The following is a 17,323-nucleotide window of genomic DNA, read 5'->3' as shown; positions in this document are numbered from 1 at the left end:
TTGGGAGGAGGGTGTCATTCATTTTCGTAACTCCTCACCTCCACCTTATCTTGAAATACAAACCGGCTTGATGGCCACCTTCCACAGATTCTTCCGCCGAAACTTAGGTCCTGTAGTCAAAGGCTCGATGTCGCTCTGGCCTCAGCTTCACGGGAGCAATCTTGAGTCTGCAGGGATGGGTTCCTCCTCCTGTCCTGCCCTCTACCTGCCGGCAGATGGCATCCTTGCAATTCCGTTCTTAACCCAAGCTAACACGCGAGAAATGATTTGCACATGGAGACAGAGAGGAGAGAGAGAGAGGAGGAATTCAAAAGAGAAACAGGAGGAGCGAGAAAATAATGCCATGGAGGAGAGACGTGGGATGACATGGCAAAAGGAATGACTATCACAGTAAAGAAGGGGAGGGATGAATACATAGGTGACAAAACAAGTAAGCGGTGACACTAGTTTCATTTGTTATTTTAAGAATTAGCTTGTTACGAACCCCACACCCCGGCTTTACTCTGGCTTTAGCAGCCTCCCAACGCACCAATGTGACGTCAGCGGCGTTTTCTCCCTGTCCCTGGGGGTCGCAAGACAGGTTAAGCCATTGTAGGGACCGGCCATTCGATGGCAGGATGCTTTCATACAATGCAGCAGCCTCATTATTTTGTGAGTAAACGCGAACACAAAGCAACACAGTCAAGCAGTTTTCTGTCTTTTTACACCCCAGCATGCAAATGTCCCGTGTCAGATTACATGCAAGGTTAATCACACGTTCACAGGCGGTAACTCTGTGCACCTGCAAGACATTTGGCGGTCTTTCTACAAGGTACAAGCCTGGCATTCTTGGGAGTTATCGTTCATGCTTAGAAATAAAACCGGAGACGGAGAATGTGGGCGGGGCCACACGGCTTTCTCAGGACTAGCAAGACCATAAAGAAGCTGACGAAGATGGCGGGCTGTCGTCCACTCTTGTCATTGGGCCAGGTGGTCGTAGAGACATAGACCAACCGATGAGAAGGGTCTTTCTCGCATTTCTGTTCAAGGCATCTTCGTCTACGTTTTTAGAGGTTTAGAGGTCAACACGAGTACTCAGCAAACATCTCGGAAAATAGAGCATGAAGTATCAAAAAAAAAAAAAAAAAAAAAAAAAAACCAAAACAATAAAAAAAAAAAAAAAAAAACAATAACAAAAAACAAACCCATATTCCGGTGATATTTTATGACGAAGAGGCATGAGAAATATATGTTACTGACATAATCACACCTGGATTTGTCGAGAAAACAGGAAGTTGCAAAAGAGTAGCATTTCTCTTTGTCCCTACACTGCACTCAAGAATTTGCTCAAAACAACTCAAAAGCCATTGTTATCCAGTCACTTCATCAGTACAAGCAAGTCTTCGACATTCAGTAAAACGAAGAGATCTTCTTCCTACAGCACTACGACTACTGGTAAAAAGTAGAGAAAGTCTGCCGAGACCAATGCATTCTAGCTATATTTCAATTGTATACTTATAGAACGAATTCTGTAACTACAGAGTTGACATGATTACAGAACGAGGCTGGCTCATTTGCTTATGGGGCAAGAAGGTCAAAGATCAACAAATTAAACAACTATCTGCTGATATTTTGGGAATTAAAATGAACTTTATTCGATCGTAAAGAAAAAAATAAAACACTTGTGTTGGCCTTTAAGGAATTCGAAATGAATGTCACCCAGTCTCTCTCAACATTGTACCAGCCTCCGAATTACAGAAGACCCTTCCATCACCTCCATCACCCATGCACGTGCTCGAAACATGCTGTCAGCGTCGCTTTGTTTGTTTGTTTAGAGTTCGGTGTTGGGTAGCCAAGTTACAGAATTAAAGCTCGATTTTACGAGCTTTGTCGTGATGTAGCCTTCTGAGAAAGTGTGGTGATGCCGATATGTCTGGGTCTGTAGCAACCGTGACAAATGGTTCGGTCCTCCAGCTCTGTCGTGATCAGCTGGCCTGCGCATGCGCCATCGGTGCCTCCTGATTCTGTCGCCATCTTGAGTCGACCTGCAGCTGCCTGTCTTGTCCGTGCTCTTGCGCTTGGTGCAGCTGTTTTTGCCAGCCAGCTGTCTGGACGCAGCTTTGTCTATGATCTGTTGCTGGGGACGCGAGGCAGCTGTCCTGGGTCTGTCGCCACTTGAAGATAAACGTCGCTAATCGCAATTGATTCAACTCTATCGGACTGCTTTGACCTTTGACCGGCAGATATGTATTGAAGGGTCGCGCAGGAGGGGCGCACTGCTGTCATTGCTGCAACTACCGAGAGAAGCGACAACACACCAGACATCTGAAGATACTCTCACTTCATTCTTTCACAGCATGGGCTCGCAACTCCACGTTCGCTTACACACGGATGTGTATAGGTGGACTGCTGTCTGTCTGCGAGACCAACGATTAGTTCTCCGCTGTTAGTCTCGGCGAGCCTAAACAATGAACGTAACTAAACCGGAAGCTTTATACACGCCTACCTCATTTTAGTAGTTAATTGGAAAAAATCGTCTGCCAGCTTACTCCCTCCCACGTTCGCTCCTTTCTCTCCTTGTCAACTTGCTTTTCTGTCCTCGTTCCTCTTCTTCCTCACTTTTAAAGTTCTTTTCTGGTCTTCTTCCGTCTTTAGGTTACTGCCTCCTCCGCTCAACTCACTGTCCAACACATAACATTAACCCTTTCACAAACACCAATAACAAACCCATTATTACTAGGACAAGGCTCTACATCGGATAGTCGAGGACAAGGGAAGAGTGTGCATTTGATGTGATGGAGGCAGCCTGGTTTATCAGTCACTTGTGGCACGGAGTACCGCAGAGTGCCCATCCATAAATCAAACAGCTGATCTCCTTTCTGGGGGTCCCCTCTCCCCGGTGTCGCCTGTCTCTCGTCTCCTCCCAGACCGAGTAGCAGGAAGGCGATACATCCCCCGCGTGGTTGTCGCCACGGCGGTGATCTCTAAGTCTTCATGGGGGACAACTCACGCGTGTCTCCTCCACCACCACCACCTCCACCACCACCATGACTTATTGTTTTCACCACACCTTCACCTGGCAACACGTACGATTCAAGATTCTTTATTCTGTCACCCTGTCATTTCCAGGGAAGATGGTGGTAGCGTTTGACTGTCAACGACCCCCTAGTTGTTTGGGTTTTAAAAATTCCGTAAAATAAAATAAATTTAAAATTCAGTAGAATCCTGACTTTGATGAAACGATGCAGCTCTGTCAGCTCTCGGTCTTATATAATATAGCATCAGAGTATCGTCAATATTGATAATATAGCTACTGCTGTTGTTTTGTTATTGCCGCTGATGATGATCATCATCTGAATTGAGCTTCTCGTCTTACAACCGCTGCCACTTTTTTCCTGGGTTTGTCTTGTGCCGATTTGCACACTTTTAAAGAGAGCCTGGGTTGACTATTTGTTGCTGATGCAAGGATGCTTCTCTAACAGATTTATGGATACCCGACCGACATCAGTCCCTCCTCCTCTCTCATATATTATCGCCGTGATGGAGTTTTCCGTCGTCCGTGATTCATGACTCCCACCCACAGTCGTCCGTGGACTGTATCGCTGACAGAACAAAGCAGTGTGATGTATGGATCGACTTAGACATGCAGGAACACCAACACAATGGATTACTCATGTACTTAAAGGGAAAGGCAAGGGTGCTGACAAGATAGAGACTGACTTCATGAAATATTTCCTCTTACACTTTCATTTCCGGTTGCAAAAGAGTTGCTTACTTCGGGATATTTCATCGTGCCTGGATTTCTTTGTGTGCGAGGATTTGTAAAATTTCTACTTTCATGTAGCATGTCTGTAGGCAAGGGACGCAAAAAGAAGGTTCATTCAGTTTTTCAGTGTCATTCATCTGTTGTTTTTTTTTAACACAGAGATCAATCATTGGCCTGACAACTTTTTCCACAACGATTTCCACATCGAGACATCGAAACTCTCGGTTACTTGCAACTCAGGCTTGTATTCTCTCAACATTTAGTCATTGTGCTCTGGTAAAAATTTTACAGGTCCTCCAAATCCCAGGATTCCATCGTTTGGACGACCGAGACTAGGGATTTCCGTCGGATGGATACTGCTGAAGTCACTCACCTGGCGGCCTTCATCAACCTCCCAAGGGGCTAGTTGACTTGGAGCGTACCTTTAAGATAAACAACTTCGAGGCAGGAAAAAAATGGTTGAAACGGCTTTAAGCTTCAAAAATAAGAGCAACCGATCTCCGATCTCACACGAAGAGTTCTGGAAGACTCGAATGATTTATTTATCTCTTGTCGCTGACTGCATCCAAGCGTGCACTGGGTGTGCCAGTGGTAGTCCATGACACAAGCATCACCCTCAGATAGCATAGTCTGTGAGTAGTCTGCGATCCGCCGGTCTCTAGAGACCCGGATGGCGTGCATTTCCTGCCGCTCCGCAGTGTGTTTTGCCGCATGCTGCGCAGGTGAACGGCTCCGTCAGAAAAGGTTATGACATCATAACATGTGCGCCGAGAGCTCCCCCTACCTTATTTTTTTAAACACGCGGTCCGCTCTCACCATCTTCCCCCTCTTCTTATGTCGAAATTGAAAATGTTTCGAGGTGAACCCAGCGCCCAGACCGGAAGTTGATGCACGCAACAGAAATTCACACCAGAAACCACTTCGCGTTGCCGCACCGATCCTTCCCAGCTGTCTCGGCCTTTCTTGCTTCCGCCAAGGGACAGAACCTGGCGCAGAAAAGAGGGAATAGGGTTGGTTTTGTGAGTTTGAATGCGGGAGTTTATTGTACTGCATGTGGATTACGACTTTGTGACAATTCCTTCTCTGATCTTTATATTGCAGAAGTCTTCTTGGTTTAAATCTGACAGCCTAGTGAAAGATTTGTTTCCAAGACAGCTGACATTCCCTCATCGGGGAAAGTAGTATGATTCACCTCACATCCAATCATCCACTCCCTTATTAGTCATCCTTGTGTACAAAAAATATTGCTGCAGTTTTCAACTTTTTCATATGTTTTTTCAGATTGTTATATTTATTGCCTGTAAAATTCTCTCTGTTTTCAATTTTGTTGACCTGGACGGACATTTTATTGATATTGTGATCATCCCTGAGACATTAAAATACTTTTTCTGTAACCCTCTCCTACACTTCTGCAGCTCCATCAATCCTGTTTGTTCCCCGTCTTCAGCAGTTCCCCTCCCCCTCCCCGCCCACTTAACCACCCAACACCTCTTACCTGTCGTGTCTCCCCCTCCCCAGTCCAGTGCCGCGATACGTGCGACGCGACTTACGCACGGCGATAACGCAGGTGACGACCTGCACGACCAACACGGGAATATTTTCACTGCCGCGAAACGACCATGTGGGTGTGAATGACACGTGATGACACTGCATGACACTGAGGCGACGATTGAGTCGCTCGCACTGAGCGAGTGGGGCTGGCTGCCCAACCCTCAGACCACACGCGTGGCGGGAGGGGACCGTGAGGGAACTGAGTGGTCTCGCCATACCTGTCCAGGTGCACCGATACTAACAGGCGAAACTGCCCGTACGACGTATCGACGTGACGATGCGAGATAAAACGTGATCAAAACTGTGTTGGAAAACACGAAGCCGAAATATCTCTTTGTTTCCTTTGTAAATATTTCTTCTCACACATACAGGTTGCCCGATGGATCTGATGTTCTTGCGTTCAGATCTCGTCTGGGCACGCTGGGTTTTTTTTTCTCTGCACCTGATTCATATTGTGTACCAACGTGACATCACGGGTTGACTTCTTTCTGTGAATGGTGATATCTGTAGGTGTGTATCTGAAGACCAGTGTATTCACCTAAATTTTATGAAACGATATCTTGCACTGAACTTCCCATACCATTAAAGAAAACATTTTGCACCCTACTAGGCCTTTAAACGATTCAATTATCCATCCTGGAAAACAGAAAAGAAGGTAAAAATGTAAAGAGGTCATTACTCCTTCTTTCTCGTCTGTTTTCAACTAAGCATGAACTGGTCTGCAAAGCTTTTGCAACTGCGTTGAGGATGTTCGGGATGAAGATGCATTCTGTTGTGACATACCGAGTTTGCGGGAATAGACGAGAGATTACGGAACGCACGTGACCAACATTCCTGCTTGTGTGTGATGTAGGTAAGGCTGCACACCGACCAAACTGTTGTCAATGGTGGTTTGTCAACAAATCCGATTACATTAAGAAGCAACTTTTTGTGCCACCAGGAAGACAGACCCTGACATGCGCACACACAGAAAGATTTGATGATGTGCTAGAACGATAGAGAGACGAAAATGTAACTGAACTCGGCAAAGGTCATCTCATTTCGGTTAGTGTTCGTTCTGTAAATCAGACATGGTTGCTAAAATCCGAGGTTTGATTTACTGTCTAGGCTCCCACTGGTGTTTGCTGTGTATTATTCGCTGACTCTTTGTTTGCACATGCAAGCAGCAGGGACGGCGGAGAGGACTAATAAGTTTTTTTTCTTCTCTGGAGGGAAAGGATTTTTATTAGAAGCAAATGCTAATATCGAGGTGTGAAAAACTGCTGTGGGTGTTTTGGGGACCGCGACTCGGTGTCTTGGTGTCAACCCTTACCCGTGGTGGTCGTAAAAGTGATTTGTGTCTTCAGGTGAGAATACCCGGCTTGTCTGAAAAAAAGTTACCTGGCCCGAGGTTGTCTGCAGGGGGTAAGAGTCGTTCAGGCCTTCTTTCAACGACCTTGCTGTCTTCCATTCAAAGAAAAAAAAAAAGAAAATAAACGCACATGTGTGGACCACGGACGCACGCACATACAAACACCTACCACCCCGATCTCTCCTCCTTCACCCCTTCCCCTACCCGTTAGTGTAACTCAGAAAGTTCAGACTTGGTAATACAGGTCGCCAGACTGTGAGCTAACCAGTCTGGCTTTCTTTAGGGACGAAATAAAAGCCTACAAAAAACAACAACAGATAAACAAGGCTACAGTTTCACTGCCAAATCCGTCTTGTTTTTGTCGTGAAATGCATCTCGTGTCACGTATTTGCATAACCACAGTGCGAGTCCCCTGCTCGGACTATCTGATTACCCAGAAGTGTGTGTGTATGTGTGTGTGTGCATCGCCGATTGCACTGTGGGCTGTGCAGACTCCACCAACACCAGTATTTGTGGATGCGGTCGTAGAAGACGGAGCGGACATCTTTCGCAGCGTGAACACGATCCATGCATTCTCTACCCCTCTTTTTTATTTTTTTTTCAGAGCCACTTCCAGAAAATTAAGTCGAACTCAGCGTAGGATTCCATTCTGGCACCGACACTTTGCCAACGACTTTTATCTGTCATCTCCAACCGCAAACACGCTTGCGTGGGTCCACGTGACATACTTCCAAGCCATTTAGCCCCAGTCCATAGAGGCTGTTTGTTTTTCTCGCATCTTGAGTCCCTGATTTCATCTTGTGTTTGGTGTGAGGTTGGCCTCGTGGCCAGAAATTTTCATTCGGTAAACGTGTGCGTCACACACTACCTAGTTTTGTACCTGCGTGACGTCACACACAGTTGATTTTTTTGAAATTTCCTTACTTCCAGTTAGTCTTGACGCCTGTTTTGTGTCGAGATTATCACAGGATCGCGAGCGAAACTAGGTACTGAAGTCGTATTTAGCTAGGCAACGACTTTCCCTGCAGACGAACAGAAGTAGTCCTTGGTCACTACCTTGCTTCACCCGAGATCGTCGCCAGCGAGGGAGGGCCAGCACGGTGCAGTCGCCAGAGATTACCCGGGGTGGGAGTGGGTTGGGGAGGGGGAGCGGAGGTTAAAGCAGTGTCTGTTGCACTTTTATTGTCTGTCACGTGATCTGTTCATTAAACACAGCAACAAGCGTCCCTGAACAGGTATCCCGCTTTCCAGTGCATCTCTCGTTTCTGGCGTGTCCTGCAAGATGTTGCATTGTTCCATCTGAAGATGGATGGGGTGGCGGGGATTCGAGGATCATCTCATTAAAAGTCTCGACAAGCTTTTGCCTGACACTCACTTCCTGTTGGCATCAAGGACGCTCTCGGTTTCCTTGCAGCTACGCTTGGGGTGTGTATCTACCCCAAGATACCCCACAGATCATTCATTGTCTACACGACTGTATCTGCACCCGACTGACCAGACTTGAATGGCGCTAATGTTTTGCTCGCTGCCTCTGCGATTCGTGCTGTCTGTAATTCTTCAAAACCTTATATTACAGTGAAGCTGTGAGTTCAGATCTCTTCTCCGACTCAATCACTAAAAAATGTTTGGCACCAAGTGTGCAGGGTAGGGCGCCTAACCATGATAATAGCCCAAGTTTCTGCAAGACTTACAAGAAGAAAAAAATCTGTCACATCATCTAGGACTAAGTCTTTGGGTGGTCCCCAAGTCCAATGGGGTGGATGGGGTGATCGCATTTCACCAGCCAGGCGTGACGTAGAAATGGTGTTTGGATGAGGAAAAGAGGAGAAACACATTGGAGAGACGATGAAATGTATATTGCAAGTAGGTCAAGCAGATGCTTTCATTACGGGTGAGAACCACAGCTTACACAAGACTCCTCCACCCCGATAACACAAACTTTAATGTAAACTTCGGTGTTGGAGAGTGGAGCGACGTTAACAGCTACGAAAACGCAAGCAAGAAATAAAAATAATCTGGAACTGCAGACACTCGGGCCCTCAGCGAGTGACAGAAGTTACATGGACGCCGAGTGTCGGGGTACATAAATATCTTCTCCCGAAGACTCGACAGGAAACATCAGGGAAGACTTCATCTGCGCACAAAAAAAGAAAGAAAAAGAAAAAAAGCAACCAAAAAGTTCTCGTTTTTCTTGACATTCAGAGGTATTAATGCATCCTCGTAAACGATCCTAAAGATGGATGTCAACCAATCCTAGGAAGTGTTACCCGCACCGCTAGGTAAAACTTGCAGAAATATGGCATTAAGTACTACAAAAACGCATCTTGTAGCAGATTTTCTTGCCTTAAATTTTTTTACATCAACTTTAAAAAAAGAACTAAGAAAAAATATACTCTTGTTTTTTGTGGAAAAGCGTGACTTAGGGAGGAAGCGAGGTAAACACGGAAAGACGAAGGTTTCCAGTTGATAATAAATTATAGTAAAGGAGGTTGAATCATGACGACCACGTGATAAGGGACCATGAATTAAGTGGCTTCTCCTCAGGTTGTCCTGCGGTCTGCTTCCCTTGAGCCTGATTTAAGAATCGCTTCTGTACATCCCCGCAGATACTTTCCTAGAATGGCAGCTCACAACTGATGTCTGACTATCCAAGTGTCCAAAATGTTTATTCATAACCTCTGGAGGGGCATTTAGAACAAATTGTATCCTACAAAATAAAGTAGTACACAATAAAAGAAAATAGAATATCTGGAAAACTGTGTTTAACAAATATAGAGTAAACGCGGGTAAATTCATAATTTTTGACAACGTAGGGCGTAACGGTCATTAGCGCCTGTCACCAATGCAGTGAAGGTTGCTGGACTGGGTTCAGATCTCGTCTCGGGCTCGCTGTTCTTTCTCTGCATGTGGCATCTGTTTACTAGGCTGACTGCCTTGCCGTTAGTTGCTGGCTCGGGATGAAATACCTATTCCCCCGGCCCCCTTTTTACCTGAAAAATGCACACATCTCATCCAAAGAACTTCCGTTGTGTTCTCGCGCACTTCAAGCCCTTCCGGTCACTACCTGGTGAGACTTATTCTCTCACCGCCACACCGCGTCCTGAAGCAGCTTTGCTATTTATAGCTATGACTAAACGTGCCAAAGGTTTCGAGGAATACTAGGAGAGACAAGCCGCACCTCATAACATCACAGCTGCTCGCGACCCCTCGTTATCTACGTCCTACCGTCTGACCTAGTGACACCATTTTTTTTTTAAAAAAGCTTGCTTGTTATCGTGGAGTCGTGTCCCAGAAATGGGTTCACATCATTAACTCCCCGTGTTTTGCCGATACTTACTTTGCCCTCCTTCCATAGCAGGTGTTCTGGCCCTACCTTGAGATGGATATAAACGGTGATCGACATGCGGGTTCAAATCTCTAATTCCGTAAATGATGGTAATAAGAAGCAGCAAACCTAAGCGGTCTTTTATAAATCGATGTCGTCAACGTTAACTTTCTCGTCGTCACAGCGGACACGATAATGATGATGATGATGATCATCATCCAGCAGTAGTAAATAATTATAATACAAGCATTTATATCACGCATGACCCTATGCTCAGTGCGTTTGACATAAGCAATCGGCATCACGCACACAGATAATAATAATGAATAATGATTTATCCCAGCCAGACATTCTCTTCAGGCTGACAGAGATGCACTCTCGTGACCTGTCGGAGGCTTGTTCTGCGTCCATGTGTCGGGAAAGTCTTGTTGAAGTCTCTCTCTCCATCTGTCACCTGCAGTCGTGTTAGAACTCTTTTGCGACGGAGACACGGAATCTTGTGCTCGTGAGTCAGCATTCGCTGTTGTCTCTGCCTGCACATGTTTCTGATGATACATTTCGTCCACCCGTCGTGAGTAGACCTCAGCTGTGTACCTGTTTCCTGCTCCTTGTCTGGGGCATTTTGAAAAACCTGTCTACAAACTCAGACAAAGGCGAGTGAGCAGCCAAAAGCTAAAACCAAAAAAACAACAACAGCAACAGCAACAACAAGTTTCCCAGATGGTTGAGAAGAGATGGTATCGCACTCCTTCAGTCATGTTCAGATAAGGCTGGAGTTGTTTATCACCAACTGCTCAAGTACACAGGACTGTCCAACAACCAAGGTCACAAATGAAAAACAACTACTTGCTGGACAACAAACACCCGGGAACCAGTCTTCTGCAAGGACTGCTTCCTCTGTGGAATCATGGTTAGGGTCAGGTGATCGTCTTTTCACTCGCTCTTGTCGCAATTTACGTTTGTTGGTCCAAATGAAAAATTTATTATCTAAGCAACAAAGAGATGAGTGGATTTCAAAAGGACGAAAGTTGGAAGACAGGAAGAGCAGCTTTTCCAGAGAACTGTCGGCATGGGAAATGGTCTTTGGTCTTTTTTCTTTGTCAGTGGTAGCGGGAGACAACCCAGACTATTATTATCGTTACATTGTTATCGTCGACAGTATATTGACTTTGTGCTGTCTGTCAGTCTTGCAGCTCTCGCGCTCTCTCCTTTGTGCGTGTGTATGTGTGGGTGGGTTGGGGGTGGGGTAGGGGAAGATCACGTAACCTTGTTGCGAGGCGGGTTGTCTGCCCCTTGAGGGTCTGTAACAGTTTCGTCAACAGAAGTCACACCTCTGCCCCGTGCAGATGTTTTACCCCACGTGCAGTGGGGTGGGTGGTGAACTGCGGGGAAGGGGGAAGGTAGGAAGTAGGGGGAAGGGAATAACGTGAACTTTTGACTGAAGTGCACCCCGGGTGCCGGCGACACGTGCTAAATGCCACGCACCCACTGACGTGCTGGTCTTCTTGTGACTGGCAGTGCCACATGAATGAAGAGTCACCTGACCGGCTGGCAGCAGGTGCTAAGGCGGTGGGAACTATTCGTGCAGGTACTCCTATTTCCTGTAGGACGGCACGTGCCAGCGGGAGGCAACGGGGACGGGGACCTTTTGACCCCCGAACCCCTGAGTGCACTACGCGCGTGAGATGTATGCCGCAGACGTGAGCGTGTATGTGTGTGGTTGAGGAGGGGAAGGGGAGATGTGAGACGATTATCAATGTTACAGCAGTGATAGAGACCATGCAGGGATGTGTCGTATGTATAACGCATTCACAGTCTAACCTTTTTTATATAAAAAAACAAGCAACGGTAGTGTCCCTGTGGTCAAGCTTGGCTCCGCATGCTGCCTTGTCCAGAGTTGAATAGGGACAAGAAAAATCCTGGACCGAACTTGTCCTGGCTCAAGCTCCGAGCCAAACTGTTCCTGGCTCAAGTCCTCCGTAAACATTCTTGTGACCTGTATTTTCTTGCACTTGCTTTACACTGACGATCACATAGGAGATGCTTTAAGTGGACATCCGCACTGTTCGAAACCCAGTGCTCGTCCTTCCTTTTTGTTTTTTTAAGAGTAAAATCAATCCACGTCCATAGCCTAGTCTAAGTGCATACTGTAAACTAGTATACATGTATATATTTATCTTAAGAGTCTAGGCCACTTATAAGCCAAATTAATTACTAACATTGGTACTTAAACTAAAGAGCTTTTCTCTGATGGACTGCAGGTGCTGAGGGGGCATGGGTCAGTGCAGAAAGCAGACCAAGATCGCTTGGAGCAAACGGCACGTGCTACAAATGGTAAACTTTTTTCTTCTTTTCCGTCTCTCTTACTCTCCCGCTTATTTTCTCTCCTTGTTCATACCAACAAATATATAAATGTAATATTACGAGGGCTATTTTTAGAACGCTGGCCCTAATCAAGCAGTGATGAAATCTCTCTCACCACAGTCTGTAAACATGTAGATGCTACTGTCATGTCTCTTTATTCATAATCAATTACTCAAAACGTTTTCACTGAAGCTGTTTTCTACATAACAAGTAGCCCATTTGGTCAGTTAAGCAAGAGAGAGAGAGAGAAAAAATTACGGAACCCACAACTTTTGACATCCCCAGTGCCAGGTTAGTGTGTAGATATGTTCTTATATCGCCAGGTTCTTACATTGCCATGTTTCTATATTGCCATAATTCTTATTCGCCTTGGTGAGTTGTTCAGCTGCACGAAAGATTTTTCTGTGGACTGCTAGCTCCATCCTGCCCAACTCTTCAATGTACTCCTAGGACCGTAGTAGTGAAGCGAAGGCAAATCGTTGTCCTGGGGCAAAACTTGGGAACCCAAGGAAAACCGTCGTTTCCGGAAACATAAAGTACTCCATGTTGGTTCTGCTATCTTGTTCTTAATATGTCGTAGTCATTAGCATGCTTCGAGGAAGACTCCATATTAACCAGATGATATACAATAAGGAAAAGAAAAAAAAAAAACAACCCCAGACCAAGTAGGTGCGGCGTCCTAAAAGTGGTTCACTGTATCTAAAGCACGTTGAAGCTATAGCCGCTCCTTTCGTGATGTAGGACAGGCCTGTTTGTGGTGTGTTGAAGTTCCCTTAAAATATTTTTTCCGAGATTTTATTTTTAAACTTTTCTAATCCACACATCGCTGCGGCGTCTCTCTCGCTTTTTATCGTACACACGCACGCGCGCGCGCGAATTCTCGTTCTCTCCCACGCATTGTTTCTGATTACTGTCATGCATGCCGCGTACGAGTGACGCGCCCTTTGCACAAAAAAAAAACTCACGGACTGCACACCACTGCAGGTAGGCGGCGGGTGGATGGAGCGGGTGGATGAAGTGGGAGTCAGGAGGAGGGGGAGTGAGAGCGCGTGTTGTTTTGCCAGCCAAGGGAGGAAAAGTGAACTTACAGCAACCAGTCTATGAGACGACAGTTTAGATAAACAAAGCGATAAACGGCACACCGAATTAAAAGTAATCATACAGCTTTAAAAAAAAAAAAGAAAGTGAAAAGACTCTCCTGCTTTTGCGAGATGTTTGCGCGGGTATTAGTCGCCGGCGGCGGCTGTCAACGTCTCGCTGTACAAAATGCAAGGCGCGAGCCCACCGCCATTGTCGACCCTGTGTTATCGGGTTAGGGAAAAAGGTTAAGTGTAGGGATGCGAGGCAGGCCGAGTACATTGGGGAATGTTTGAAAAAGGCTTAGTGGCAGAACTGGAGAATAAAAAAATAGGGACACGCGCGCGCGCGAACGCACACATAAAGATATCATGCATACACACTTCACGCCGCAGCAAAAACTCTCCTCAGTGCTACAGAGGTCGCTGCGAACTGAGTGGCGAATAGTAGGAGCGTGTCAACGGCGCATCAACAGTTGCCAGCCTGAGTGATGAATACCAGGAGTTTGGCAACAGTTTTTGCCGGTTTGCGCGGTAAATACAACGAGCGCGTCAACAGTTGCCAGGCTGAGTGGCGAATAGTAGGAGCGTGTCAACGGCGCGTCAACAGTTGCCACCTGCGTGATGAATACCAGGAGTCAGGCAACAGTTGCCAGTTTGCGTGGTAAATTCAACATCAACAGTTGCCAGACTGAGTGGCGAATAGTAGGAGCGTGTCAACGGCGCGTCAACAGTTGCCACCTGCATGATGAATACCAGGAGTCAGGCAACAGTTGCCAGCCTGAGTGATGAATACAGTCAGCTTGTGGTGAATACCAGGAGCATGTTAACAGTTGCCGGTTTGTTTGGTGAAATAACTAGGTGAGAGATGTGGGGTCTAACACCTCACCTTCTCGTACCCCGACCAATGACCTTACGATGGTCACAAGCAATTTAACATACAAACAGGATACAGATAGACAACTGAGGCGCTAGTACTAGTGCGGAATACGGGGACAAATTCACTTGATAAAGCTTGCTATTGTCTCAGACTGCAGTGTTTACCTGGCAGGTGCAATCCATTGTCGGAAAACTAACCGAATGTCTTAGCTTTGTCAGTCAGTGCAAGACTGGGTGCCGTAGCTATGGACTGCTTGCCAAGGATCTCTCGCGAGATGAATGGGATCCCTGGCACGCGAATTGGGATTTCAGTGTTTGTAGCAGGATCTCTGTGGTCAAGGAGTTCTTTCGGGTGTACAGTAAGTAATTTGGGGTGTAAAGGGGAATCTCTTAGGTGTTAGTATCGGGTGTATCAAGATAAATCTATCAGATGTAAATGAATATCTCTGGGTCGTAGTTATGAAGCGAGAGTTTAGTCATTTCCCCCTTGGCATCATTGGGGGAAGCAAGGAGCAGCGTTTTGTTTTCGAAGTTACAAAGCGGTGTCCAGGCCCCCTGGATACTACTTCATGTTTTTTTACCAGGATTTTTGCCACTTTTTTTATAACTAAAGCTCTACGGATAAAATAACATCTACATGGGTCTGGACGCCACTTTGTAAGTTCGGAAACCAGAAGCTTGTCCATGATTTCCCCATGTTGCCCAGGGCTACCCTAGTTTCATAAAGAGTGTAAATGTATCTCTGGGATGTAAAAGACTACCTCGGGGATGTAAAGATAGTTCTCTGGAGGATAAGGGGTAACTATGGGGTAGAAAGAAAGATTTCTGGCGTTGGGGGAGCTGTAGGGTATAAAAGGAAAAGCTGTATACGCGTTTAAAGGTGTACAGGAATATCTCTGATGGGTAACTCTGAGGTGCAAAAAGGAGCTCTTTTCTATCTTCTGAACTTCATTTGACCTTTACTCTTAAAATATTTGTGTAGTGCTCCTCCCTCCTCCAAGCAACAGGAATTTTCTGCTGAATGCTCCTTAAATGACCAGGGGTTTGCTTGAGGTCTGCTGCATGATTAGTTCGCCAGTTGCTTAATTTACACCTTCCGGGGCAGGTCTTTTGCTAAGTAGGGAATAGGAGTTAGGATGCTTTTTTTAAAAAAAAATTAATTTTTACATCTTAGGTTCACTTTTGACCGCTCATCATCGAGGTGTTACGAAGATGCCAAAGGAAACTATTTCCGGTATCAAAAATAGAACATACACATATCTCGATAGTGCCTCGGTGGTCCTGAAATGTGAAAGTAAAATCTCGACGTGAAACTCGACATCAAAGACATCGCTTCCATTCCAGCATTTTGTAAGCAATTTATTTTTAAACTGCGGACAGTTAAGAGGACACAGACAGGAATGTAGCCACATAAAGTTGTCCGGCGGCGGGTAGGCGGATCAGGTGAGAACTTCAAGGCCGACAAATCCCGGGTGCGTGCGTCCAGTTCCGCAGGTGTATGAGATTTACGTCGTCGTCTGCTCGATTCCTTTTGGAATTTTTCATTAAACCCACGAACTCGCAATCTCGTTTTGACACAGGAAGCACTCCCGCGCTTTCAGGACTTCGAGAACATTCTAAAGAAAGCGACTGCGACTAGAAGTCGTCCTTAGGTAATTTTTCTAATTCTGACCTCCCGCAGCGATGTGAAGCACCTGTCAGTGCAGTTGCATGTTTTCACGTACCGGCGCGTCAGGTGAATGTGCAGCTCATCACCAGACATCCCCTAAAAACTTCTGCTAATCGTATGGGAAGGGTTTCGACCCGCAATCATTATGGGTGCGACGTTATTGAAAATGAAAATAGAAACCATTTTTTTTTTTCTTTTTTAAAAAAATACGCTGTTTGCTCAATGCAGTTGAGGGTTGTGTCAGGGGTACGTTGAAAGACGGCGTTAAAAAGACGCGTACCCGCGTGAGTTCAGATGGCCGGGTGGATGTTATTTTGGCAGCTGGGAGGCTTGTCGTTAGCACGTGTAAAGTGACGCAAACACCGTAGATATGAAGCATCTTAGCAACTAAGTAAAAAAAAAAAAAAAAAGTGAGCCCCTCTTCACCATACGGTCGTTGAGAAGTGAGATGTAAGACATTAGACTTACTCGGGGTGGAGGTTGGTAGGGGTGTTTTCGACATTCTCCGACTGTAGGGCAGCTCGATCTTTCTATCATTCCAATACACTGGACTGTTCCCGGCATTCACCAATGGCTATTAGGACCGGTCGTTGCTGACTGTATGGCAACCCGAAGATTTCCGTTCTTCTTCGACGATTATTCGAACCACTCGACTGTTTCCGTAATTCTCCGAGACTGTCGAAGACCATTGCTGATCAGACGATGTTTGTAACGTCCAACGTGAGACTTTAAATGCACCGAGTCCCTCTCGGCCATGGTTGTAGACCCTTTGGATGGAACCCCTGCAGCTCCAGCACAATGGCGAGGCTTGCACCCCTGGACCACCTTGGCGATGCTCTTTACCCTTTCAACCAACACCGTAGTACAATCTGCCTCCGTCAGTTGCTTAATTGCTCACGTGACCTCAGGCTCGGGGGTCACCGAGGGCAAGCGACCTGTGAGTCTCCTGGAGCACCAGAGGTACTATTTTTTATCGGTGCTGCTCAAATCGCAATCAAAAAGTCGTAAAGAACAGAGGTCAGAGCAGGCAAGTCATGCGAGAGCTAGAGCTGGGTGACTAATGGGACTCGAGGCCGAAGGGACAAACTTTGAGGACACTGGTCCTGACGCTTCGTCGCCGGCAGAGAAGAGGCTGACGAGGCAGTCGATCGCGTTTCAAGGAACTGGAAAAATGAGCCACATTTCATAACAACTCGGGTTATTTAATTTCTTCTTTTTTAACACCTGTGAGGATAAGGAACCAGTTTTTGAAGCACTCGGTGAATGGGCTTTGTCAGGGTTGTGTGTAAACCGATGGGACTGAAAAATTATAGCAAGTAATGTTGTACGTGCGCGCACACAGGGAGAGGGAGAGAGAAGGATA

The 17,323-nt window shown here is 46.1% G+C and overlaps 1 protein-coding gene across 1 annotated transcript in view; it reads left to right on the top strand.

The window, feature by feature from the left end:
• LOC112577407 (A disintegrin and metalloproteinase with thrombospondin motifs 18-like) overlaps nt 1-17,323 on the top strand; it is a 67,642-nt gene that overhangs the window by 11,540 nt on the left and 38,779 nt on the right. The window contains exon 2 of the mRNA XM_025260471.1: nt 12,234-12,306. Coding sequence (XP_025116256.1) covers nt 12,234-12,306 — 73 coding nt within the window. The remainder of the gene's footprint in view (nt 1-12,233; nt 12,307-17,323) is intronic.

The sequence above is a fragment of the Pomacea canaliculata genome, linkage group LG12, assembly GCF_003073045.1.
Source record: "Pomacea canaliculata isolate SZHN2017 linkage group LG12, ASM307304v1, whole genome shotgun sequence".
Lineage (NCBI taxonomy): Eukaryota > Metazoa > Mollusca > Gastropoda > Architaenioglossa > Ampullariidae > Pomacea > Pomacea canaliculata.
The sequence above is the reverse complement of the archived record's forward strand: the minus strand, read 5'-3'. Positions and strand labels throughout refer to the sequence as shown.